General features: G+C 39.1%; 1 protein-coding gene across 1 annotated transcript in view; it reads right to left on the reverse strand.

Moving 5' to 3' along the window:
* LOC124775433 (cubilin-like) overlaps positions 1–25,786 on the reverse strand; it is a 532,844-nt gene that overhangs the window by 55,065 nt on the left and 451,993 nt on the right. The window contains exons 3-5 of the mRNA XM_047250266.1: positions 23,925–24,175; positions 5,910–6,196; positions 2,007–2,328 (exon numbers count right to left, since the gene is read on the reverse strand). Coding sequence (XP_047106222.1) covers positions 2,007–2,328; positions 5,910–6,196; positions 23,925–24,175 — 860 coding nt within the window. The remainder of the gene's footprint in view (positions 1–2,006; positions 2,329–5,909; positions 6,197–23,924; positions 24,176–25,786) is intronic.

Below are 25,786 nucleotides of genomic sequence, written 5' to 3' on the forward strand. Positions count from 1 at the left end.
CTTAGCTGAATGGTAACGTGCTTGCCTACAATGGAGCGGACACGGGTCCGATTCCCGGCCTTGTGGGAGATTTTCTCCGCCCATGGACTGGGTGTTGAGTTTTTCTCATCATCTTCTCATCATGACCGACGCGCAAGTTGCCCAGTATGGCGTCGCTTGAAATAAGACATTCATCCGCCGACCGTACTTCCCCGGGCGGGACCTTCCGGCCAACAATGCCACACGGTCATTACATTTCTTTTTACGTAAATTTGAATAGTGGATGGGTTGAAACCTGGGACCCATGACGTGTTGTTCACTAATCAAATACGCTACCCCTACAATGAACCAATGTACTTAGTCCGATGGCAGTCTCGCTACGTTACATTATATTTCCAGAACAATAGATGGAAAAATAAATGAAATCGTATATTATGTTACTGAAGTTTCTGTGGAACTCTTTACTTCGGAACTGTAGATTATGTTACATGACACAGTACATTTTTCATAGTAGTTACGCATTTGTTTACATTCTTCCAGTCGCTATTTCGCAAATACATCATAAAGTCCTCAGTTCCTTTTCCCACTTATTAGTCTCATAGATCAACTGCACATAATGTAACTGCAAATTACTCCACAATGCCTCACTCTCTCGATGTCTTTATGTTAGCATTTTTTTCAGTAGTAACACTGCTGGTTTCCGTAGTTATTTTTGAAAACGGTATGAGGAAGAATTGGATTGTGTGAAATGACAAGGGACTCGAGTACGGCTGTAGCATAGGTATAAGGTAGTTTTATTTAAATTAAAATGGTCCTTCATTCCGCTAAGAAGTAAAACTTCAGTAGTACTCATAAGTCAAAACATAATGCGACTGTTAAAGAACTTAGCAACTGTTTTTGTGAACCACCCGTAACAGTTTAAGTAGGCTGTTTAGGTTTTTATGTTGGTAACCCTACGTTGGGGGTGAGCCGGCAGCAGTGGGGAGAGAGATGCCGGAGTTTTGAGAGCGGACGATCTGGACGTGTGTCCGTCAGAGAAAGGAAATTTGTAAGACTGGATGTCATGAACTGACTTATGAACACTATTACGGTAAATACATTGTTTGTTCTCTATCAAAATCTTTCATTTGCTAACTATGCCTATCAGTAGTTAGTGACTTCAGTAGTTAGAATCTTTTATTTAGCTGGCAGTATTGGAGCTCGCTATATTGCAGCAGTTCGAGTAACGAAGATATTTGTGAGGTAAGTGATTAATGAAAAGTATGGGTTATTGTTAGTCAGGGCCTTTTTTTGTAGTGATTGTTGAAAGTCAGATTGCGTTGCTTTAAAATATTGTGTGTCAGTTTATTGATGATCAGGATAAGTAAAGAGAGAAATGTCTCAGTACGTTCAGTTTTCCTCAGCTGTATCTGTATCAAATAACGTAGATGCTCACCAGCACAGTAATTTATAATTTTTCTAAGGGGACGTTACAACAGGTACCCCAAGTTGAGGCAACATTATCTTTAAATCGGTTTTATACACATGAGACAAATATCAAAATAAAATAAAAACTACTCCTGCAGGGACACTGACTGTCATTGTAAAAGATTACGGTGGAATTGCTTTGAATTAAGCTTCTACAAAAAATGGTTCAGTATTTTTACATTTGTCTTCCTTCTTAATGTTGGTGGTGACTCCGACCTCAGACTCATTTTTGAGAGTGATTCGTGGCTCCCTGAATAATTATAAATTGTAACAGGGAGTGCTTACTCAGAGATGGGGTAGCGAAATGAAACAAAAGCTTACATAACCAGTTTAATATAAGTTACATAACCAGATAATAATTATTCGCAGCCAGGCAGCCATATTGCCACACCTGAACGATCCGTCCTATGCAATTCATCCAAGTGTTTGGGAATTTCTAGCGATCAGTGTTAGGTCACATCGATTTGCGATCTACAGGCAGATCTGGCAACTTGGCGGCGCACTGCCACGATCCATTTCTCGTGCGTGGAGCCCTTCAGAAATAGGAACGGACAACATACCTGGGGAAGTAGAGGCGGACGACCTCGCCGGGGCGTCCGCGCATGAGGTAGGTGCAGGAGGTGTGCGGCGGGTACCAGTGGGCCACGCTCAGGAAGATGCCCTCAGAGTCCCCGGAGGAGGCGAGAGCCTCGGAGCTCAGCAGCCAGTCGCACGTGCCGTTGCGCACGCCCGCCGTCTCCACGTGGCCCGGCCAGCTGCCCACGTTGAAGTGGAAGCCAGTGTTCAGCAGCGGGCCCGCCGCCGAGCTCGAGAACTCCACCAGCAGGTCCTCCGACGTGCCAATGATGGAGTACGGGAACTTTCCCATGCCGCAGAACACACCTAAGAGCAATGCTGCGCGTCATGCTCTGCTCATTAAACTGGCTTATGCTATCAGAAGTACGAGGGCTATTGGTTTATAAAGGCCAAATCTGTCGCGAAATGAAAATTACAGTGAAAGTCAAAAATATTTTATTTCAACTCGAAACTCACACCTTATTGCTACTACTCCACATAGCCGCGGCTACAATTTAGACATTTGTCGTATCCTCGTACTATCTTTCCGATACCCTCATTATAGAACATAGCGGCCTGTGTTTTCCGCAGTTGTTTTCCTTTGCCAAAATGTCGGTTCCGTAGTCATTGGTTCACACGAGCATTAAACTCAGAGGGAGCCGAGTCCGGGCTGTTTGGATGGCTGACTAAACACTCTCCACCGAAAGTCTTCAAAGGCACTGGAGCGTATGACCGATAATATCTATGAAGAACGAAATGAATAACAGTTGCGCCGTATGGGTTAAACGAAATAAGGCTTAATCTCTCAGCGGATACTGATAATTGGCGGGAGACACTATTTCCTGGCGTTTTTAACTGCTCACTGTTCGCTGATAACTGAAAAGAGTGACACGACGCGATCGACGGGCATATTAGAGACAATACCCAAAACATCTGTGCAAATTGTCATTGGACTTTTCCATTTCAAAGACAGACCGGACTTGTACAAGCGAATAGCCCTCGTATTAACAGGTTTATGAAAAAATAAACGATCCAGATCAACCCAATACAAAAAAAATTGTCTGATTTGGCGAAACCATTTCTTCACTGAGAACGATAAAAGAAATTAACTTGACGCAAAATTTAGATTTTGTAATGCAGCCTTATGATTTCCGTTTCAAAAAGTGTGTGGAGTATTTCACTGACCACCTAGAACGACCACAGGTACGTTATTTCAGTCCTCTAGTGCATCACAAAGGAATTTATCAATAAATACTGCTAAGTGGCCTGGCGGTTTATAGGTAGTTAGATGTATTATGTGTTAACATGTAGTACAACTTACGCAGAGTAATTCAGCTGTCCCTCTCTATGAGTTTTATGCAACCCACAACACCTTCGAATACCACATGCAAGATTTTCATATTCTCTTTCTCGCTACGTACACACTATTAGCGCTACAGAAAAGTGAACACATCCTTTCTGTAGGGAATTCAATCTAGCTAAATTTTGTATTGCATACGTTTCCCCTAGAGGCCATAGTTTTTGAATTATTAAAAAAACTTACAAAAGTGATCCTAAAACGCGTTTTTCTTGAATAACTCAAAAACGCTAGCCTCCAGGGAAAACGAATCCCAATACAACATATTTATTACAAAAGTGCGGTTCACGTTTTCTGTAGGACTAATATTTTGGAGGCAAGAAGCGAGAAAATATGAATATCTCGCACGTGGGTTTTGAAGTTGTAGTGGGATACATGAAACCTACCGGTAAGGGTAGCTGAATCACCCTATTACTGTATGGTGCCACGCTGTGTTCGGGTGTGCTGTTGGAAGTGACCCTACCTAATACGACGTTGTGTGACCATAGTGGCGGCCAACAAATTCTGGGTGCCTCCATGTAGATCATTCATTTTGCGGGAAGCCCTCTCTAATTGCATTGATGTTGAACTTGGCTGATTTTAAACACCTGACATCACGTAGGGAGGTATGAGACACATTTGCTGTGTTGATTTGTTGAATAATATACTTGCCTCAGCGGTATCTGCTCTTTATTCGAAGTTATTGTGTGTTGAATTAGACCCGTGACTTTCATTTACTGGTTGCTCGAACAATGCATGGCGTTTATTCCTTAGAGTTAATAATTATTCACAGAGATTTGCAAAATTTACAAATCGGTACAACTTTGAGCAGTCAGATGAACGTTTCAGTCAAGGCCAACATCTGAATTTACCACTGCGCATGTACTGGTGATTTACTTTTTGGAGCTTCAGTTTCTCCTCAATTTCGAGAAAATCCAGAGGATTTCATTTCTTAACACCACGTGGCACCACCACTCCGACACCCGCATAGAATTCTGACAACTTCGCAACGTCGTGCTAGTTCAAGCATTGTAGTATTGCTCAATTAGATAGGGGGCTTAGATGCCAACGGCTTAAATTAAGTACGACCTGGCCAGAAGGAAACTTCATGCGACTGGTTCCTGCTGACTGTGGGATTAGTTGAAGGCCCTGCAGTGCATATAATCTGGAGCTTGGCACACGACATAGACTCATGAAACTCTGTCTCCCTCTGACGTTGCTCTCGCCGTTTTGGACCCTTGAGAATATGCTGACCTGCACATGCATTTGTTGCTTGGACTCTCCAGTGGGACGGGAACGAACTTAATGGCTGTCGTTATATACTATGCACTGACCACGAGATACAGAGGCGTTTTGTACTCTCATGTCACATAGTAAACAATGTTTACTCTTTGAGAAGAGACGGTGCGAGGGAGAAGCGACGAATGAAAACATGTTAGATAGGTGTATGCCATTAAGAATTATTAGTATCTCATGCCAGCTTATGACACATGAATATAAAATAATGATTCCTTCAGATTTAGGAAACCAATTTCAGGATTGTTTTAGGAACGACTTACCATTTTATCAGTAATTGTATTTCCTCTGAAGTCTCATCCAACGTGAACGATGGTGGCTGGACAGAAGGGTATGTGCGTTATTTATCAGGTGTGGCCTTCACTGTAATCTATCAAGGTTTAAGTGATATGGAAAACATTTAGACTCTTGAAATTGTGCATGAAACCCTAGTTTGATGAAGTTATCGTGATATTTCTTTACAGACCACTGCCAGAAAAGACTATACGTTTGACGCATAGGCGAATTGTTTTCCAGTAGTGTAAAGCGAACTTCTTTACATGATGTCTCCTTGAGCTCAATGTAAAAATGTTGTGATGACTGAGCCGATTTCAAGCAGACCTATGCCGCTGAATTTACAATTCGTTTTGTCCTGAGGACTATGTGATTACCGATTTAGCTCTTAGAGCATTAAATAGCGCACTTATCTTGAAAATTTCTCTAAATTACAAGCTACTACTCTTTAGGTGCTGTTACTCATTTTAAAGCTCCGCTAGCCGGGAATGTTGATTATTCGCAGCCAAATTAATTTGAAATTAAGGATTATCCAAATAATATATTCGCATACAGATTCTAAAGTGAGAAACCTCACAGTTTATTTGGTTTTGCTTTTGCCCTCTCATCTGACAAACGTGTTTATTTCATAGCTCAGTCTGCAGTAAAAGTGTTTCACAATTCTTTATTCAAAAATTTGGCGAATTAAGTTGAACCAGATGTAAGGACATTTTCCTAGAGACTTCAGGTTCTACCCTTATCTAAGGTAAATGGGATCTGTAGGATCAGTATGGTCTGCCACTAGTGAGTAAGGTTCAGCACTACAAATAGTATCTGACACACCTACTTGGGAAGCAAGCGTGACGACTGGTGCTCAGGGGATGGTCTGCAGTTGGTACTGTGTATCGAAATATTTAGTCAGCAGACAAAATAAGCAAACTGCGACTGTAGATACAAACATGTGCTGTTTCAGAACAGAGTATTTAGCAAATATAGCTCAATAATAATCGAAACACTTACTTACCTATGACAGGCGAGGATTCGTCCTTGCCATCGTAGATTTTGATGTAGTCGTAGGGACAATTTTCTTGTCCGGATGAGATCGGTCTCATAGGACACATCATGATGTTTTCGCATCGTTGTCCGTCGATGTTGAACTCCTCGTTCTCGATGTACAGTTTGATGAAAGGCTGCCTGGTGTTGAGGTGGTAGCGGCAGTGCAGCCCCCTGGGGTAGACGCCTGGGTAGGCGGGAGACTGCACGTAGCACGTCTGCAGGCGGCAGTCGCGGAACACGCGCTCGCAGTAGGACCTGTGATACAGGAATTGCATATTATCAGGTGTGTAAATACGATTTCGCCGTGTACCTTTCATTCTTCAAGTAATACATTTGTAGATTCATGTATTGCTTGGAACCCGGAAGACTACAAACTGTGACCATATTTAATACCGAGAGGTATAGAAGGTGAGTGAATTGGTACAACACAGTACGAAAAGTTGTTAGGAAGAACAGGCAGCAAACGAGGCATGTGATAGCTCTGTTGCTTCTGCATCCAGCAGCAGCTGAGATAGCGCTTTAGTGACTGGTGGCAGTACGCATGGAAATAAAAGACGAAGATTATAACCGAAGCTGTCGATAATACATTTTTTAGGAACCGTGTAGGGAGAGCAGAGTTACTGTCTAAGGGAACCTGTACCTAAATAAGTGAATTACGAATGATTCGCTTCCTACGAGGAGGACACTACATACTTTTTACCAGATTAACACCAGTTAGTAAAGATTTTTGTTTTCATTCTACCAAAAAGTATCGTTCGACGAACAAAACACAATGACAGAAATTATATAAAAGTGATACTGAAAAAACAGGTGAAGAAAGATGTCTAACATCCCTAGTAAATGTACCTACTAAATTCGAAGAATCATTTTTGAGAGCTAAATGTGTAGGTGTACATTGAGCACCAAACTATCACAAGATGAAATTTGAGTCACAGAAGTTCTCATATTATCATATAAGCCAACATTATTGCTACACTCCAGCTGTGCATCTAATTTCAAGCAATACAATAAACCAAAAGTCAGAATCAGCCATTATCTTTAAATTTCAGATTAAAATTAAATTACTATCCTTTATTTAGTGCGTAAACGAAACCACCATGCGAGAATACAATAATATGACGCGGATATATTCGTGGGGTATAATCAACTCAACGAATGAAATAAAAATCCAAAGTACTTTTTGGCTTCTTATACAATTTGTAAAAGAATTTTTCTTCAGATGAATTAAGCCTAAAATATTTTCAGTAACCGCCAGAAGTTACGAATGGTGATGTCACCACATGTATTGGTACACTCAGTTTCTAAGTGTTAAGCATTAATCAACTGGTGTCATGCTGTGCTAAGTGATACGGCTGGTGGAACACGGCAGTCCGACGTGTGAAACTGGGGTAAACTATTTGAAATAGATTGAATGATGGTCTGATTATATTGCTCCTTGTACGTGGCTAATATGCGTACATTGAAAAATTATTAAGAACTGACACAAAATAATTATTGTTGTTTTCCCTAAGTAACTGAAATAAAAAGTAGGCATTTCTAGAATACTTCCTCCTTTTGTCGAAATAAAAACTTTGCGTAAATGAGCCATAGTAAATTTATAATTAGTATATTTAAAAGAGTAACATTTGTTCCCAGTTTTTTAGCATAGATTCAGTCCCCAATTTGATTTAGACGTATTTACATTGTTGAAGAGGTAACAGGTGTGTCCTACTTGGACTGAGGCGTTACACTGGAAAATTCGTATATAGCTGACATGACAGACATCGTAGTGCATGTCTGTATATGCTATAATACTTAGTGTGGTAACATGGAGGTGAGTTATGTTATAACGAATAATTTATATAGAATTTTTTATCAAAAGAGGCTCTTCTCGATCTTTCAAAAGTACATTCACATGAAGGAGTGGAGGTGAACGAGAATTGACTCCTTTCTGAAGATTGGTAGACCGATCTGTAAAACAACGACGAAATGTATCCTGTTAACAAGGGCGCAAGGAACATAATAAATATAATAATTGGCAATAAGGACAATAAACTAACACCAAAGTGATGATAAAATATTCTAGGAAATATTAATGATGCTGATTAATTGTATCATACCTACCACATAGTATTAATCTGTATTATTGATAGAAGGTACAACTACTACTACTACTAATAATAATAATAACGACAATACTAATAATAATAATAAGATAATGGTGGTATTAAGAATGATATTGATTGGTTTAGGACTTTTGAAGCCTTGTTTCCTAGAAGACGTGCAAGGAATAATGAGAGAGATGAAGACTGAAATGAAAGTGATAGTGGTTGCCAGGAAAGAAAAGGATTTTAACAGAGTACTCTGTACACAAAGAGGGGGTTCACGAGAGCGAGCTGCAGAGCAGATAACTATTGTGATAGAGGCTATCTTTTCAAGTTTGAAAGGATTTCACTTTCTGTAGTGTTTTGTGGAGGTTGTTAAAAAGTCGGGTTTCTGATGCAGAAAATAATTTTGGGAACGTGGGAGTGTTGTGTAGTGGGACACAGGGGATTTTACTTTGCTGAGAACGAGTATTTCAATTGTGTTGTTCAGACAGTATTGTAAAGGTTGAAGATAAATAAGAAGGAGTGCAGTGATTGAGAAGATATTACAGCAAACTTCGGATGTGATAATCTCTACGCTTATCGCTACGTAGCCATGATAATTGTTCATGGGCAGAAGTGATACGGTCAATATAGCGTAAATCAGACATTAATCGCACACATGTATTCATCGCTAGTTCTAACCGACGTCAAATTTCATACGAAAGTCTTTGGAGAATAGGCTTACCCAATGTTAGTGACTCTATGAGGAATGTTAGTGACTCTATGAGTTTCTTTTAAATCTCTAGAGGAAATGCTTTTTTACATTTCTGTGGTAAACAAAGTACGCTGACACCTTCCTACGGACGGAAGTTGTGTGTTCAGTCCAGCCTAAGTGACGGTGCAGAATTATCCCCAGAATCTTTGCAGAAGAAGAAAATGTAATTTATGTGCTGTTCAGGGTTAAGTTGGAAGAGATTCTTTGAACCCAGGAGTACTGTCTTTTGTGAGCCACTAAGACTGCTTGTGTTTTAGGTGGGTTAAGCTTCACACCTATGTTTTGCGCCCATTGTGACAGAGGAACTAAGTCAGCTGTTACGTTCTGAATGTCTGCGTGCAGATTTAATGGGTTTGCACGTATAAATGACATTTGAAATGGGAGATAACAGTCGACACTGTGATTCAGCTTCCCGTACCGAGGTCATTTTATGCAAAACGCAATGTTGTATCTGACTTTTAAAATCAGCTCCCAAGTTTTTCGTATTCTCTCGCTCACTACGCACAAACTATTAGTCCTACAGAAAAAATAAGCACGACCTTTTCGCCGAAAATGTAGTGTAGTTAAATATTCTTAGTATGACATTTTTTCTCTTGAGGCCGTAGTTTCCCAATGATTCAAGGAAAACCTAGAAAAGTAACCTTCAAACGCACTCCTTCCACATCCAGCAGCCAGGGTTTTTAGTATTTTTTCTTCAAGGCACTCCCTTTTACCACTGTACATAAATTTGCGATTGCACGAATTATTTCCCATATTCGATCTTTTGTGGACTTTTTGATTGACTGGCGTTATTATGCCTCGGGCCTAGTCGAGCTGTAAATTTTAACAGCATAAAATAAACAATAACATCCTTCAGATTACGAACATACTGTGTTTGAAAGGGTTTTGATCGAACTGTCACCGTAATTATTTTTAACGTGACATTTGCAACACTCGTTTTTTTTTTTCTTTCATTATCCTTACGGACACTTTTAAATTAATAATATTAACGAAACAACCGATTATGCTGGTGGTGTAACAGTTCATTCAATAGCGAGCAAAAATGGTCGAATATCGAGAATAGCTCGCATATTCAGAAAGATTTGTACATTAGAAGGGAGGAGTGCCACGAACAATTTGCTAGAAACCCTGGGGTATAAGTGTCAAGGTGGAGGTGCGTTTGATGGTCACTTCTACACGTTTTTCTTGAATAAATCGAAAGCCGTGTCCTCCAGCGAAAACATATGTCAGTACAAAATTTGACTACGTTGAGTTTCCAACCAAAATGCCCGGCTCATTTTTTTCTGTGGGAGCACGTAACGAGCGATAGAATATAAACATCCCACTCTTGGTTTTTGAAAGCCAGATATAACACCGCGAGGTACTTAAAATTAAATCGGTAGGGGCAGCTAAGTCACGCTCTAAAATGAGAAAAAGAATGAGCCCAATATTAATACTTGTGGGACCTCTGGTACTACATTATTACATCGTGATCTCTTTGTTAAAAGGTCCGACTGTAATATTTAGCTAGTGGAGTAAGCGTTGGAAGCTTTGCTGAATCCCAAAAAGCACATGATAGTCGCCTCTTGTTCGTCAATAGCTTGTTCGAGTTCGTCAGTTTCTCAAATAAGAGCTGTCGTCATGCTGCCATTTTCCTGAATACCACATTGGTAATCATGGAAGAAGTTATTCTATGTTAAGCAAATGCTAAGCTAATAGTGAAATAAATATTCTAAAGCCTTAGATACTGTTGACAGAATGCTAATGTGTCTGTAGTCAGAAGGTTCTTTGGAAGATTCCTTCCTAGGTAGAGGTTTTACGAGCCCCATTTTCCAGGCTACTGGGAAGATGCTAGAAGTCAGAGAATGGTTAGAAATATCCGTTATTGTAGACAAAAATGGATCGAAGATTAAATGTATCACTTGTATTGTAATATTCAAGTGTCCTGCAACTGGCGAAAGAATTCGCACAATTGACTTCCTGACTGTGCTGAGGGTTTCCGGCCGCAGAAAAAAATTTCCTAGTAGCACGAATCACGGATACTTTAAGGAAATCCATGTTTTTCGCATTTGTGCATTGGTCAAGTAGCGATGTAGGCGTGATGAAATATTCTTTTAGATCCTTCTGTTTTCTGACCTCGTAGATTTTTCCACACTTTTCAATGTTCTTCATTGCTTCACTGGTCGTAAATTCATATTCCTGGCAACAGTACAATGATACTCGTTAATTAACAAGTGAAATATTTTAGTCCATTCAGAATAAACCAGTTAATCCAATTATTCTGATGAAGAAGGAAATATACACAGTAGAACAAAAACCTTTTGCGAATTCCAGACGACATACTCATATTGTGTAACACCCTGTCTAACTTTAAAAAGTGCGTCAATTTTCCGAGGAAGAGAGTGTACAGGTATGTTTATGTATTCCACATCCAGCTGAAGCCACTCATTACTTATTACATCGAGTAGAGGTACCAAATGTGTGTATGCTGATTGTTAGGTTTCATCCGCTGTTCCAAAGAGTCCTAGTCATTCCCTGTGGGATTAAAGGCTGTGTGATTTAGTGAGACCCTGGAAATGCACCGGGCCGCAGCATGGGCGTCACATCATAGATATATATACTTTACCGTATAGAAACGACTATTGTCATCTTACAAGACGAGAGTGCCAACAGCATACTCATCTTGAATATTTAGAAGTAAGAGAAGCACTTGGTCCCAAACGATTTTGAGATAAGAATCCCGATCTATGGTCATGGGACCTTAAATGACTGCATGGTACGAAGAACAGCCCCCACAGACCACAGAATCAGCCTCCACATACTGCAGATGAAACGCTTCATTGAGCCGTCGGTCCACATTTTGCAACGTTGTTTGAAAAGAGTCATGATAACGACTTTGTGAATCACACTACACTCGTCCACGCAGTTACTATCCAGTTTGTGTTGTCTCGCCCACTGAAGACTTTCATATCTTATGCCACCATGGGCAGTGGAGTTCTGTGACATTCCTAACTGCGGGTGTCCATTGTATCACGGTCCGCGCGGCTTCCCCCGTCGGAGGTTCGAGTCCTTCCTCGGGCATGGGTGTGTGTATGTTATTCATAGCGTAAGTTAAATTAAGTAGTGTGTAACCTTAGGGGACGATGACCTAAGCAGTTTGGTCCCATAAGATCTTAGCACAAATTTATAATACTGGTAGAGATATACCTGTGGTCCCTGGTACTTAAAATGCTTGTCGTTTAGAAACCTACTGTCACTGACAAGTCGCAAAACATTTTTTCATGTTCCTATCGGTAAGGATCTTTTAACGACCATTGTTCGTGTGCCGTGTTGCTTGGCTGCGATTGTTACTCAGTTCTTCGTAGATGCGTTGTACTGTCAACGCTAATACACCAACCTATGAAGCAACTTAACGATGTAACTGATGAAGTTTGCCATCAGCGGGAAATCTGGGTTCGAGTCCCGGTCTGGCACAAATTTTCTATGTTACAAACAAGTAGGAAGACATCTTTTTATTTTTACATAATTAGTTGCAAATAGTTTATTTCGTGTTGTTTTCACCTGGATTTAAGACAAGCCTGTTTCGGACTTTGTGTTATTTTCAAATTTTCCTGTTGAGATTACATTTGTAAAGTATTTTATTTCACGTCTATCTAACTGTACTAAGAGATTTCTGCCTTTTTTACTATATATACGTCTAGATGGATTGACGTCCATAAAGCATTTGGGAACGTAATTTCTTTTGTTTACTGTGTTGTTAAGGTATGCCATGTATTTACTTTCCATAGAAATTTCGTATTATTTTTTGACGGTTGTCTGATGACAGATCGTTCCATTGATGCATTACGTTTACTAATAGGTTATACCTGTTCAAATATATTATTCATTATATAGATGTGGATCTTAATGCTCTCAGTTGTTTTCTATTTAACGTCTCCTATTCATCCTTTTTCTTTTTCTATTATGTTAATTAAGTTTTCCAGATGATTTTTTAGTATGAGGTTCATTTGTTCAATTAGGATGTCATTCGGGTATCTATTTGTGTGTTTATAAATTTATAGTTCCTCCAAAATGGTCACGGTTTGACCTTTTCGTATCCTATATACAATTTTCAGAACGTTTTCGATTATGTTCACTCTCTGAACTTTATTTCTTCAGTGAATGTAAAATCTGATGCTAAAACTTCCTTCTGTTTGTCCAATGTAAAAACTATTGTATCTGCGCTGGGTAGCCGCGCGGTTTGAGGCGTCTTGTCACGGTCCGCATGGCTCCCCTTGTCGGCGGTTCGAGTCGTCCCTCGGGCATGAGTGTATGAGGTTCATTTGTTCAATTAGGATGTCATTCGGGTATCTATTTGTGTGTTTATAAATTTATAGTTCCTCCAAAATGCTCACGGTTTGACCTTTTCGTATCCTATATACAATTTTCAGAACGTTTTCGATTATGTTCACTCTCTGAACTTTATTTCTTCAGTGAATGTAAAATCTGATGCTAAAACTTCCTTCTGTTTGTCCAATGTAAAAACTATTGTATCTGCGCTGGGTAGCCGCGCGGTTTGAGTCGTCTTGTCACGGTCCGCATGGCTCCCCTTGTCGGCGGTTCGAGTCGTCCCTCGGGCAACGTAGGTTAGTTTACGTTAGATTAAGTAGTCTATCAGTTTAGGGACCGATGACATAAGCAGTTTGGTTCTATACGGTATTATCACTGATTTATAATTTTGGTTACAAGGCTATTGTATCTACCACAGGAAATTTTGTAGACACCTTGATTAGAAAACATAGTGACGTCGCTTTTTACTGACCTTAGCTTTGCTTGCAAGTTGTTGGTAGTTTGAAATGCTAGTTGTATTTTCTTGTTCTATAACCTCCTTAGTCCTAATTAGCATATATTTTACACCATGTGCTTTCTGTACATCACTTTTGCTCTCATTTTTCCATGTTCCCAGTCGGCGTCTGCTTGAAGAAAACTGTTTATCGTTATGTCGGCATGCTTTGATAAATAAAGGTTCATTCTGACTGCTTTCAGCAATCTTGACACGAATGAGTTGTGAATGCGCTGAAACATGTCAAGATACCCTGGTCTATCGTATATTTTCTTCGGTGAAGCACTGGGTCTATATTCGGCAACGAACTATACTTTCACGTTCCAGTATTGTTACTCTCCTAATTTTTAGATGGTTAATGCTTAGTTTTCTGAGCACTGCACATACATGGTATGCTCAAAATTTCTGTTGATTACTGAGGACACTGTACTGAACAAATGTGTCATCAGTATGTACCTCATTTGCAGACTAATGATTTTAGTTACAATCAGTGGTTTGCTTTTAGGCTCGAAATTACTTCAAAGTTCGTGCGGCACAAGCAGACCATAATGTTTCTTTTCTCCTGAACAGCAGGTCACTATGCAAATTTGAACACATGGACGCAAATCGTCTAGTCTATACATACAGAAGTGGTCCACTTCATTGTGCTGTTACGATTGTGCAGGAAGCATTAATTAGTAAATTATCTGATGTTCTTGTGGAAGACTGTTAGCTTCAGTGAAAAAATAACTAACACACTGTAGTGAATACGTACTAAGATACTAATCATAAGAATATCTGTACCTATACATCTAACACCTTGTATATTGTAACATATGCAACATTCACTTTGAAAATGTCCTAAAATTTGGTCAATCAAAATATTTTTCTTTTAAATTTATAATTTTGTGTTATTTTGTCCCATATCAATGCAGTGACCACAGATATAAAATTTCCATTGATACATTGTAAACTTAGGACTGAGGAGGATACCGATTTGTTTCTTTGTGTGATATGTTGCTTTGGCTGTATATGTTGTTGGCGCACGTATCAGCTTGGCTTTGGTTTTTTCACATTTTTAAATGCTGTATCTTTATGTATACTGTCTGCATTAGGTATAGTGTGATCTTGGTACATATTGAGTACTATACCTGGTTCGAAATTTTTTAGTGTGTTATGTGTTGTACTGTCGTAATTTCATATTATATTGATTGTTCTTCCAGCGATAATTTTATGATTCTTGTGATAATTCACTTAAAGTATGCATATTTATACGACTTGTGGTGATATGGACTTTTATTGGTGATGATGTCTGTAGTTGCAGGTGTTCTGTAGATTTAAAATTTGAGTTGGTTATAATCATTCTAGATGTAGTACGTCAACACCTAACACTGATCCTGTCAAGATATTCGCATTCATCAGTTAATTTCAGGCGGCTGTCAATCGTTGTCAATGTCTTGTTCAACCAGTTAGGCCAGTTAATATACTCTAAAACTCCGAAGTCTTATGAAATCATGACATGGCCTCCTGTCCACACATGTTTGAATCTGCTGGTGCTCAACACAGGTGTTTATATAATTTTTTTAATCGTCATGATGGCAAAGTTATTGGACAGAATTACCGATTTTGGCTATACAATAGATATTTTCAGCATCTTTCATTCTGCTGCACTCCATCAAGCCCTAACACTACATAAATAATATAAGTCAATACATGGTCGCTTTCCGAACTTCCCTTTTATGTCACATTCTATCCAACTGTTTATTATTTCAGGGCTTCAGTACTGGATAATTGTAAATATATCAAGGCGACGCCATTTCGTGTGTTTCACCAGACTTATTTAGCACGGTGTGAGGAATTGTTTGCCTGCTTGTTTTCATTACATGGCCAATGATCTGTTTGCCTGAAATAATTAATAATTATCGCACAAAATGGTGACCCAAGGATTATTTGTTTTTGTAATGTGGTTTGTGATGGAAATAGTTTAGCTATTTCTCATTAAAAACTTTAAACCAAATTATTTATTATATTCGTTAGATATAGTTGCCACCAATGTAGACAGTCATATGCTTACAGTAGCAGTGGTAATGTACTTTAATCATGTTCTTACATCAGTTGCACCTAATGCTACAACTACATTCATAAAAAAATGGTGCAGAGAACTAATAGAAATGGACAGAGACTAGGAGAAATTTGCAGAACACCTAGATTCATCTCTAAATCTACATATTTTAGAAGAAAACCAAGCAAACTTATGACATATATACATTCTGATTGGACCAGAGCAGAATGGCAGCTGGACCATGTCTGTATAGACAAATACTTTCATAAAGAAATTCTATGTGTTAAAGTACTGCGAGGAATGGACATGGGTTCAGCTAACTATATGGTCAAAATCAAAATCAAATTCATCGCTTCAAGGAAAAACAGACAGAGAGTAATTGGAGATAAAAGAAAGCATGTCCACATAAATTAATCAAAAATGTCAAATATCAGGAAAACACACAAAATACAATAATAAATAATACCAATTTTAAAACAACAAGCTGGAGAATTGGCCCAAGTAAATCAAATTGGAAAACATGTATGGTACACTACGGAATGTAATGAAATTCGTGATGAAAGACTTCAAGCCTAGACAAAATTTCAAACACACAAAACAGAAGAAAATGACACTAACCTCAAAAGTATCAGAAAAAAATCTCAAAATATCATAAAACAAATCGGCAATATCAGAAGGCTCTACTGAGCTCCATTGAAGAAAACTACTAGAAAACCTTTGATAAACAATTACATAATTATAACCCTCCCATTACCCTCCCATACTACTGCTGAGAAATGAAGATGGGAGGATAGCCCGTTATAACAAGGAAAACGCAGAAACAACGGCAGAAGCATTCAACAAGCTCTTGAACTGTGATGAACCTGTCAAGCTTTTAACAATGGACGCAAGCATCCCTGCAAAAACCAAACAAGAAAATATATACCCACCCACAGCACAAGAAATATAAATTTCTCTTAAAGAAATGAGAAATTAGAAATCGTGTCGTGAAAATCGAGTGTTTGCGGAAATGTGGAAGTAGACTGGTAAAGCAACATTATCCTTAGATATTATTTTACAAAAAAATTAGGGAAACCGAAAAATTCCCTGACGAATGGACCACAGCTATGATTAACGCATTTCATAAGAAAGGAGATAAAAGTGATCCAGTCAACTACAGAGGACTGTACCTACAAGATTTTTTCCAAGGTTTTACATTACAGGATAAAATAACAACTGGATAAGGAAATGAGGGAATACCAAAGAGGGCTACAGACCTTGGCGAAACTGTGGCAAACGAATAGTTACTCAGAAATTAATCTTGGCTTATTACCGCATACGAAACAAGCCTCTCTCAATTAGAATTACAGATTTTAAGAAAGCATACCATTCTTTACATATCTCTCACTGTAAAAATTTTTTAGACGTTTCCGACTACCCCAGAATGAATTACAATGATACAACTTATCTTAACAAATATAAATTCAAAAATTAAGTTCAGAGGGGAACTTTCCGAATTATTCTCTGTAAAAACTGGTTTAAGGTAGAGAGACAGCCTGTCACCACTATTTAGAATTCTTATCTCGAATACATAATGAGGCAATGGTACAAAGACAATCCAAAGAACATTAAGGTAGGAACACAAAAAGATGACATAAAGCTGAACTGTGTAGTATTGGCAGATGACCTCGCTCTTTTCACCAACAACATTAAAGAAGCCAAACAACAAACACAACCATTTCAGGAAACAGCACAGATTATTGGCCTTAAAGTATCTTTTGAAAAAAAGTAATAATGCTAAGGGAACCATCACTGGCAAACATAATTAGGACTGGTGAATATGACATAAAAATCGTTGAAAAGTTTAAATACTTGGGACAAATAATAACGCACAACCTGAATAAGAAAACATCATGACACAGTATAATAAGCAAACTGATGCAAACACCTCATGATACCAAAAACACATAGAACAAAAAGTGCCTTCATTAGCCAGGAAAATGAAACACTACAAAACAGTCACACGGACGGAAATAACATTTACGACACTGTAGCACTAGACAGCTCACTCAAAATAGAAGGAAGGATATTCAGAACATGTATAAATAAAAAATACCAAAAAGACGGAGTTTGGAGAATAGCTTCAAATGAAATAATTTATAGGAAAATAAAACCAGTGTCGAATACAATGGAAATGAGTTGGATCACTTTCCTAGGACATTCGTTGAGGACGACAGAAAACAGAATTAGCAGGAGAATAATGTTGAAGTTATGGAATAGTTATAGCAGCATTAGATGGATCCTAGAGATCAACGAAGACGTGATCAAACGGCAGATTACGATGGACGATTTGGGTGGCAAGACAGACGCGCTCAAAATACTTCAGCACAAACATATCACACTACTAATTAAAAGTAACAAACAGAGATTGTGAAGTGTGACTTCGGGTGCGAAGAGACGAACACGATCTGAATGAATGAAAAAGTGTTGGACCAAAAAAACCGACGAACCTAATTCGGAATAACAACTAAAGTGGTCAAATGTTGGCCATAAAATAAAAATAAAGATCCTACAGATAGGTGCATTATTTTAATCACACAACAATGCAATTAAAGTTAATCAGGTACCAAGGCTCTATAGGGTGTTCGGAAATTCCCGTTATAAACTTCTGGGACTTGTAGAGGGGGTGGGTACAGAATGATTTGAATAGAAACCGGTGTCCGGAGGGTTTCAGTTCAGGTGTTTAACTCACCCACTGCTGCTTGAGGAACTGAATTAGGAATGTCGCAGTAGTACCATTACGTAACAATTCGAAAGCAGACACAAAGATGAGTTACAATATCGATTCGATGTGGTGACCGCAAACGGTGTTAGAGACATTTTACCTAAGACCTGGTACACACTCTCCATCTCACCAGATGTCTCTTCAATTTCTATTGTAGCGGCCAGGACTCGTGCTAACTGATATTCCTTTGTCCTTACAGGAGTCTCGTAAATTAAACTTTGCACACGATCCCACAGGAAGTAGACTACAGGAGTTACATCCAGCAATCTCAGTGGCCTCACCGTTGTACCACCTCGGCCTATCCATCTTTCACGATATCGTCTGTTGACATGTCTCCAAAACGCATGTCCGATGGAGGTGGTGCAACATCACGCTGAAATCATGTTTCCTGACGGCCATTAAGTGGCACAGTACACGCCCTCCTGTCTATGCTACTACATACCAGCAGAAGCAACTATGAGACTTGTTACCCTCAGCAAACATGGACGTGTTACACATCTTAACTGAAACCGTCGTATAACGGAAACAGTACGTTTCCGCTCATGCTTTCCTGTTCAAAATATTGTGTACTTTCTCCACTCTAGAAGTCTTAGAAGTCTATGGCGGGAATTTCCGGAAACACTGTAATTCCTCCACATAAACTGTAACAGTCATGTAGGCATGGCAACATCGATTACGTACCATCACACGTTTCCTAACAAGTGCAAGACGCGAAGAGCTTTACGTCATGTGAATGATGGGTAGCTTCAATATCCAATTGAAAGAGTGGACTACACTGTCTGACGGACACTTTCAGGAAGCTCATTTTCTGAAATAAACGTAAATCACTGCAGAAATATTTTACAGGGTGATACAACTTCTGTACAGATTGTTTTTATGCAATCTCCAACACCTTCAAAAACCACGATTTTCATTTTCTCTGATTCGATGCATACAAACTATTAGACGTACAGAAATAACCAGAGGTTGAAAATGCCGCTGCAGTTGTAAGGCTTTTTTATTTGTGACACGACCGGTTTCGCGCTCTTATACGCATATCTTGAGGTGTCGTAACTTAGTGCTGTGACTCGGAGCGCGTGGTGGACGAGTAAAAGACGCGGTGTGCTAGCAGCGAGCGCTGAGCGTGGAGTCCATAAGCCCATCTTCACGTGTAATGGCCCGAAATCGGTCGTGAACTAAGTAATAGAACCTTACAACTACGTGGTATTTTCAACCTCTGCTATAATGCTCAGTTGCGGATTTTCCTCTGACAGGATTGTTTCTACAGAAATAATTTAACCTTTCTGTAGTAGATATAATGTAGTTCTATTTCGTATTTGGATGTCTCTAAAGCCACGGTTTTCAAGTTATTCGAGATAAACGTATCTGAAGGTCAGTTTTGCTCATTTTTCTTGAATAAATCCACTCCACGTCCTCTGTCGTACCCCAATAAAAAATTTAACTGGATTAAATTTCCTATAAAAAGCCCCTGTTCATTTTTTCTGTTGGACTAATAGTTTGCCCATACCGAGCGAGAGATTATGAAACACCTGGGCGTGGTATTTGAAGGAGTTGTAGGTCTCAAAAAACCCATCGGCACGAGTAGCTGAATCATCTTGTATAGAGAAATTGGTTCCATTAAAGTAATTTACCCTGCTACAAATGGTTTCACTAAGATTGACTGCTATCTAGCCTGAGGATACCGCACGTCTATCATTAACATCATACCGCATCGTGGAGACTAATTATGTGAATCGCATAATAATGTATCAAGGATCATTTTCACAAGCAATGTTGGTAGGACGCATCAGATATAAACGTTTTTAAGCGCAGATCACTGAAGCGAAAGATGATTTATTTGTGTTGCGGTATTCAAAATGGTTAGTATATTTAAGGTATAGCAACAACATTCTGCTGCTCCCTTCGATATCATTGATGAGAAATCAATTCTTAACTTATGAACGAGTGTTTGCCAAAATCATGTCATTCTCTTTTTTCTTTTATTTCCCGTCACTAAATTTTAACAGCGTGCCAAGAATATTACTGAAGTTGTTTTCTTCCCTACTGCCCCACTTGGCAGGAGCAAAGCTTCCGTCTTGACTGCGAGCTGGAGATATTCCAGAACCATGCTCCTTCCTGAGAGTTATTTAGTGCCTGCAGCAAGCGCTAAGGTAACATTAAATACTCTTAATTCCGTCATAACGTATCTCATGGGCGTCGTTAGGACGCTGAAAATCCCCCCATTAAATCTTGTAAGCGGCGGTGACTTCTCCGACATGCATGGAGAGAATAGTGCGTTAATGTCGTCTATGTGAGGCAAGATTGTGCCGAGAAGGGTAATATGCTGACGAGGAATTCCACGAACGTGTATCGCATTGTGACACACAAGAGAGCAGATTTCAGCCTGACGAAATGGTAAAGAGCATATGTCGCGTGCGCTGCAGTAATGTAGCCAAGTCTTTGGCGTCCTCATACTTTAGTATTCGATGATTGATATTTGAAAAAAAATGTACTGGTTATCTGCTGAGAATTACAAGTACTACATTTTCACAAGAAACGACAGAGCCGAACAGTGATACTACAACAAATAATTGAAAAATCAACAATCAACGTATGAACACACACACAAAGGCATAAGATAAATAATGAGAGAGCGAGAGAGAGAGAGGGGGTGGGAGGAGGGACAGAGAGAGATTATTTACGGGGAGCGGCAAATTTCTGTTTCTTTCGTTATTAGCACTGTCGCCTTTTCCGCACATAATTTCCCTATTCCGTGTCCACCAGTTTTCTTTCAGTCCCCTGCCGGAAACCACCCTGTGTTATGGCTAGTTCATCTCGATTTATAATGACGGGCACTGTGTTTTGCTGCAGATATTTCTGCCTAAGCTATCTGAGCGTATATTTTAATACTTATGAACACCTTTTTGGTGAAAACACAGTCATGCATTCATTTAAAGGTTACCATAATGTTTGCTCATATTTCAAAGGATCAGTTAATATTGTGACGTCTTATAATCATGTAATGGGGTCCAACAAATTTATTATATTTTTGTTACATTTCAAGGAGTATTTGTAAAGATATTTAAACGATGTAAATAACTGCGATTCACTTCTTCGTTAATTCAATCTTTCTTCTCTTTCTCTTTCTCTCTCTCTCTCTCTCTCTCTCTCCCCTCCCCTCCCTCCCTATATATGGGTGCGTTGAGGAGTGCATGGGTGCAACACTAGTGCAGATACATATATATATATATATATATATATATATATATATATATATATATATGTGTGTGTGTGTGTATGTGTGTGTGTGTGTGTGTGTGTGTGTGTGTGTGTTTGTGTTGCTTTAAGCAACAGTGGAACCTTTTAGCAAGTAATTTACTGTAGATAGATTGATGTATTCTTGACTCAGTGAAAGAGTTTTTCGATCCAGAAATGAGTGCAAGGTCTTTTATTGCTGCAACACTGTGTTTCCAAACAGCCAAGTGAAAAAACGCAACATAGTAAAAATATACTTATTTAACCAGTGAAAACCTTAAAGTCATTCTGTCATCGTATTGTTCAGTTTGCGAAAGTTGCTGTGAGGTAGTGCAAACCTCTTCCAATCATTTGAAAATTCACATGGTGACAAGAGCAGTCGGTTTCACGAGATAAACCTTGTTTGTATTTTTCCCATTGTGACAAATCAAAGATAAGATATAGGTCTATGTTGTAATCTATTTTTAATCATTTTCTGTCGTTTTATGTTATTAGCGAGTGTTTCAAGTTAAACCAATGTTGAAATAAAATATCTCAAAGTGTAGTACCCGTCGTAATAGGGAGTTTAAAGGAATAACATTAGCCATTTAGTAATAAGCAATTCAACATTAAATCTACATTTCATAAATGTCTCAGTGGCCGTAGACGGGAGGTAAAAATTGTTGACCCATGACAGCCTATGATGCTAATCGTGGTGAATGACCTCGTCGTTTTGCCTTCAAATATTTTTTTATGTACTCCTGTTAAATGGTACCTTACATTGTAAACTGCTTGATTGATTCGTTCTTTCAGTCTGTGGGTCCAAACTGTTGGGCATGTAGTGTGTTTCAATGGACAGTTTCTGAGAAGGTTCTAAAGGTACAAGTTTCTGTCCAGAAAGCGGCTCTTCTCCTACTCGTCTTGTGCTTTTAAAAATCTGTAAGTAGCCAACATATGAAATTTAAAATCAATTCCGCACCATAAAATCCTTATGTAACGGCCCAGCCACGTAACTATTCAGGAACAACAAAGAGGATGATCCGTGACATCGATTACCCGAACACGGCTACACCGATAATGGAATTAGGATGTACTCCTTTTAGGAGTTCACTTCTTTACCAGTGACATGTACGTCATATCAAAATAATTATTAACAAAATGGCCACAGCACAGGCTGGCAAGATGTACAATGTATTCAGAACTCTGTTAGGAACAAAGAACTTGTGTTTTTGATATTTGTTCCTCATGCCAATTACAGATGTAATGCGTTTGAAAATGTAGTATAAAGCGCGGAAAGTATTTTTAACCTCTTCATTTGTGATGATCGGTAACCTCATTCGACATTCTCTGTCGTAGCAATTATTCTTGATTTGTGATTGTTGGGAAACGTTGCTGCTGATGCTTCACGGAACGTTAATAGTTGCCCAAGTATAGGAATAACTGTGTCTTAGGATCGTAGACGTACCTTTCTTGCCGCCTAAAACGTCAAGTGCACTTCCGCACGTTCACGGTTTACCAATCCAAGCAAATGCGTACATAAAATAACATGCAGAATAAAAAGTGAAGTTACGATAAATTATGCATACGACCTCTAATGAAAATTAAACGGCCTTAGTGATTATATTGACAGGTCTACATAGTATACCCAGAACCTAGAAGCCTGTGTACCACATGCTCGCCAGTAGTTGCTTTAAATCTGTCTTTTTGACTGTATTAATTGTAATATCACTAAATTGTTTTGACACCTATTCCACATTCTCCCTGGTCTATTTGTCATCTTTTATCGTATTAGTTGGGAAACCACTCAGAACTTTAGCACATGGAAGTTCCTTAGGTCTTATACTGACGACTTAAGATAGAGCTAAATATAACTTTTTTCATTCAGGCACCATGTAGTATTTGAATAAACTTTAAAATTCCAAACAACAAAGTAATACGCTGTTATGGATACAGTGCTAGAGGTACTACTTAGAAAAGAAAATGTGTACAATTCTTTAATGGTTTCATCATCTGTCTTGCGCTGTTTTCCCGGTTTCACACACTCAGCTGCCTCTCATGAGCCCAACCTCCTAAAAACCACAGTGCTCAAACAGTCTTCGCTTAACAAAACTGCAGTCTACACCGTGAGTCCAATATCTTACATTAGGCCAGGAATAACCTGCTCTATTGGCACACCCTCGAATTATATTCTACATTGACTCAGATGCAGATGGCAAATGCGAGGTAAAGAGCGCATTACTTGGGTGCTGCACAAGTACATACTGACTAAAAAATAACGATGACAATAGTTTGTGCTTCCATAATGCATTAATGAGACACTCACCCTGAAATCACCTCCCCCCTCCTGTTGGGATAGAGCTCAGGATGGTGGCCGTACCGCAGGTACACCTCCAGTTGCTGCTCTGCTCGGGAATCGAAGCTAAAGTAGGTCTGGTCCGTGAAGTTGTCCACGTGGAACACCACCTTGACGAAGCTCGTCTCCGAGATGAACGTCTGCGGTTGTTCAGTCTCGCCGCAGAACATGCCCGGGTCTTTGCGGTTGCTCACGTCCGTCTTTGCGTTGCCATCGACAATCTGCAAATAGAAACTCGGTGTCAGCTGCTGCAAACGCGATTCACTATAAAACAAGCTAATGAAACCAAACGTGAACTCTTCCATGTTTCTTTATTATTAGAGCTATGTCGCCATATTCTAGACCTGTAATAGAATCTCACCATAAAGGTACCTCAAAAATTTCACACAATAGTACTATTTTCTAATAGGGAAGATTTGTTACAAAATAATTGTGAACATATGAACACAAGAATATTACTAATGACAGTAATCTCCCAAAAAATCAAATTATATATTTTGTTGATTCCGATGAGTGCTCTGCACGTGGTAACTTACTGATAACGTAGTTAAAATCTGCTACTTCCCACAGAAAAATAGTTCATTTATAAATGCAGATATCTGAAAATAATCCACAGCCATCAACCGTAACATATATCTGCAAAAGACATATTCTCAGTCTCGACCTAGCGAAGTGGCGCAGTGCTTACACCACTGGATTCGCGTTTGGGAGGACGACGGTTCAAATCCACGTCTAACCATCCTGATATAGATTTTCCGTGATTTCCCTTCAGGCAAATGCCAGGATAGTTCCTTTGAAAGGGCATGGCCGATTTCCTTCCCCTTCCCTCCCCTAAACGAGCTTGTACTCCGCCCTTAGTGACCTCGTTGTGGACGGGACGTTACACACTAACCTCCTTCTCTCGCTCTCGAATGGTGGTCCAGCATAGGCCAACTCTACAGCTGTATATCGCTACAAACATTTAGCCACAAGTGAGAACTTACCTAAAGCAGTTGTTAGATAAAATAAAATATTCCATTTCATGACGGTAGCAGTATCACAGTTCGAGGAGGAGTTTCTGTATAATTTCTTGGCAGTCGAGAGGAACTCGTGGTAGATTTAGGTCTCGCGTAAGTCTATGGGGCTTGCTCATCTGACATCATTGAAAAAGAATTCTTCGTGAGAGAAAAGTATCGGGGTTCGTAAAATTGTTCAAGTTTCTCATAATTTTTGAACTTTTGGAACCTTTTCCAAACACAAGTCTTCCTTTCAATTAAAATGGTTTGTTTCAGGTCCACCCAGTCAGTGTCACTCATAGCTGCAGCGTAGAGTAGCAGATATTGATTTTCTTAACGCAGTAGAAATAACTATGGCGTTGTCGTAGTAATCAAGAAAACGAAATTCGAAATGTCGTATTATGATATTACAGGGTCGAAATGCAGTTGTTGGAGAAGATATAGACGATGATAGAGTTCCGATATACGTAAAGGGAAAAAGAAATAAATGACATGAAAGATAAATTTGATTACGCGAAGAAGATTCGAGATGTATGAAAAACACACTTTTCAAGACACAAAAAAGAAAGCATTCTCTATAATTTGAAGATAACCTTTACCAAAATGATTGTGTATAGTCGAAAGAGATTAGTAAATTGCCTACAGAATGAAGAACCATATTTTAGAGCAGATTTAATTTCTTGAGCTTACTCTGGTGTTAGGGCAAATGAAATTATTACTCAAGGAAAACAAAAATTGCGGAGTGAATAAGCGTTTAACTCCTCACGTTTCAGTACTGTAATAAGCGCAAAATACTACAGGAAGAAAGCCACACATAAAGTAATGAGAACGCGTCGG

This window comes from Schistocerca piceifrons, chromosome 2, assembly GCF_021461385.2.
Source record: "Schistocerca piceifrons isolate TAMUIC-IGC-003096 chromosome 2, iqSchPice1.1, whole genome shotgun sequence".
In the NCBI taxonomy this organism is placed as follows: Eukaryota; Metazoa; Arthropoda; class Insecta; order Orthoptera; family Acrididae; genus Schistocerca; species Schistocerca piceifrons.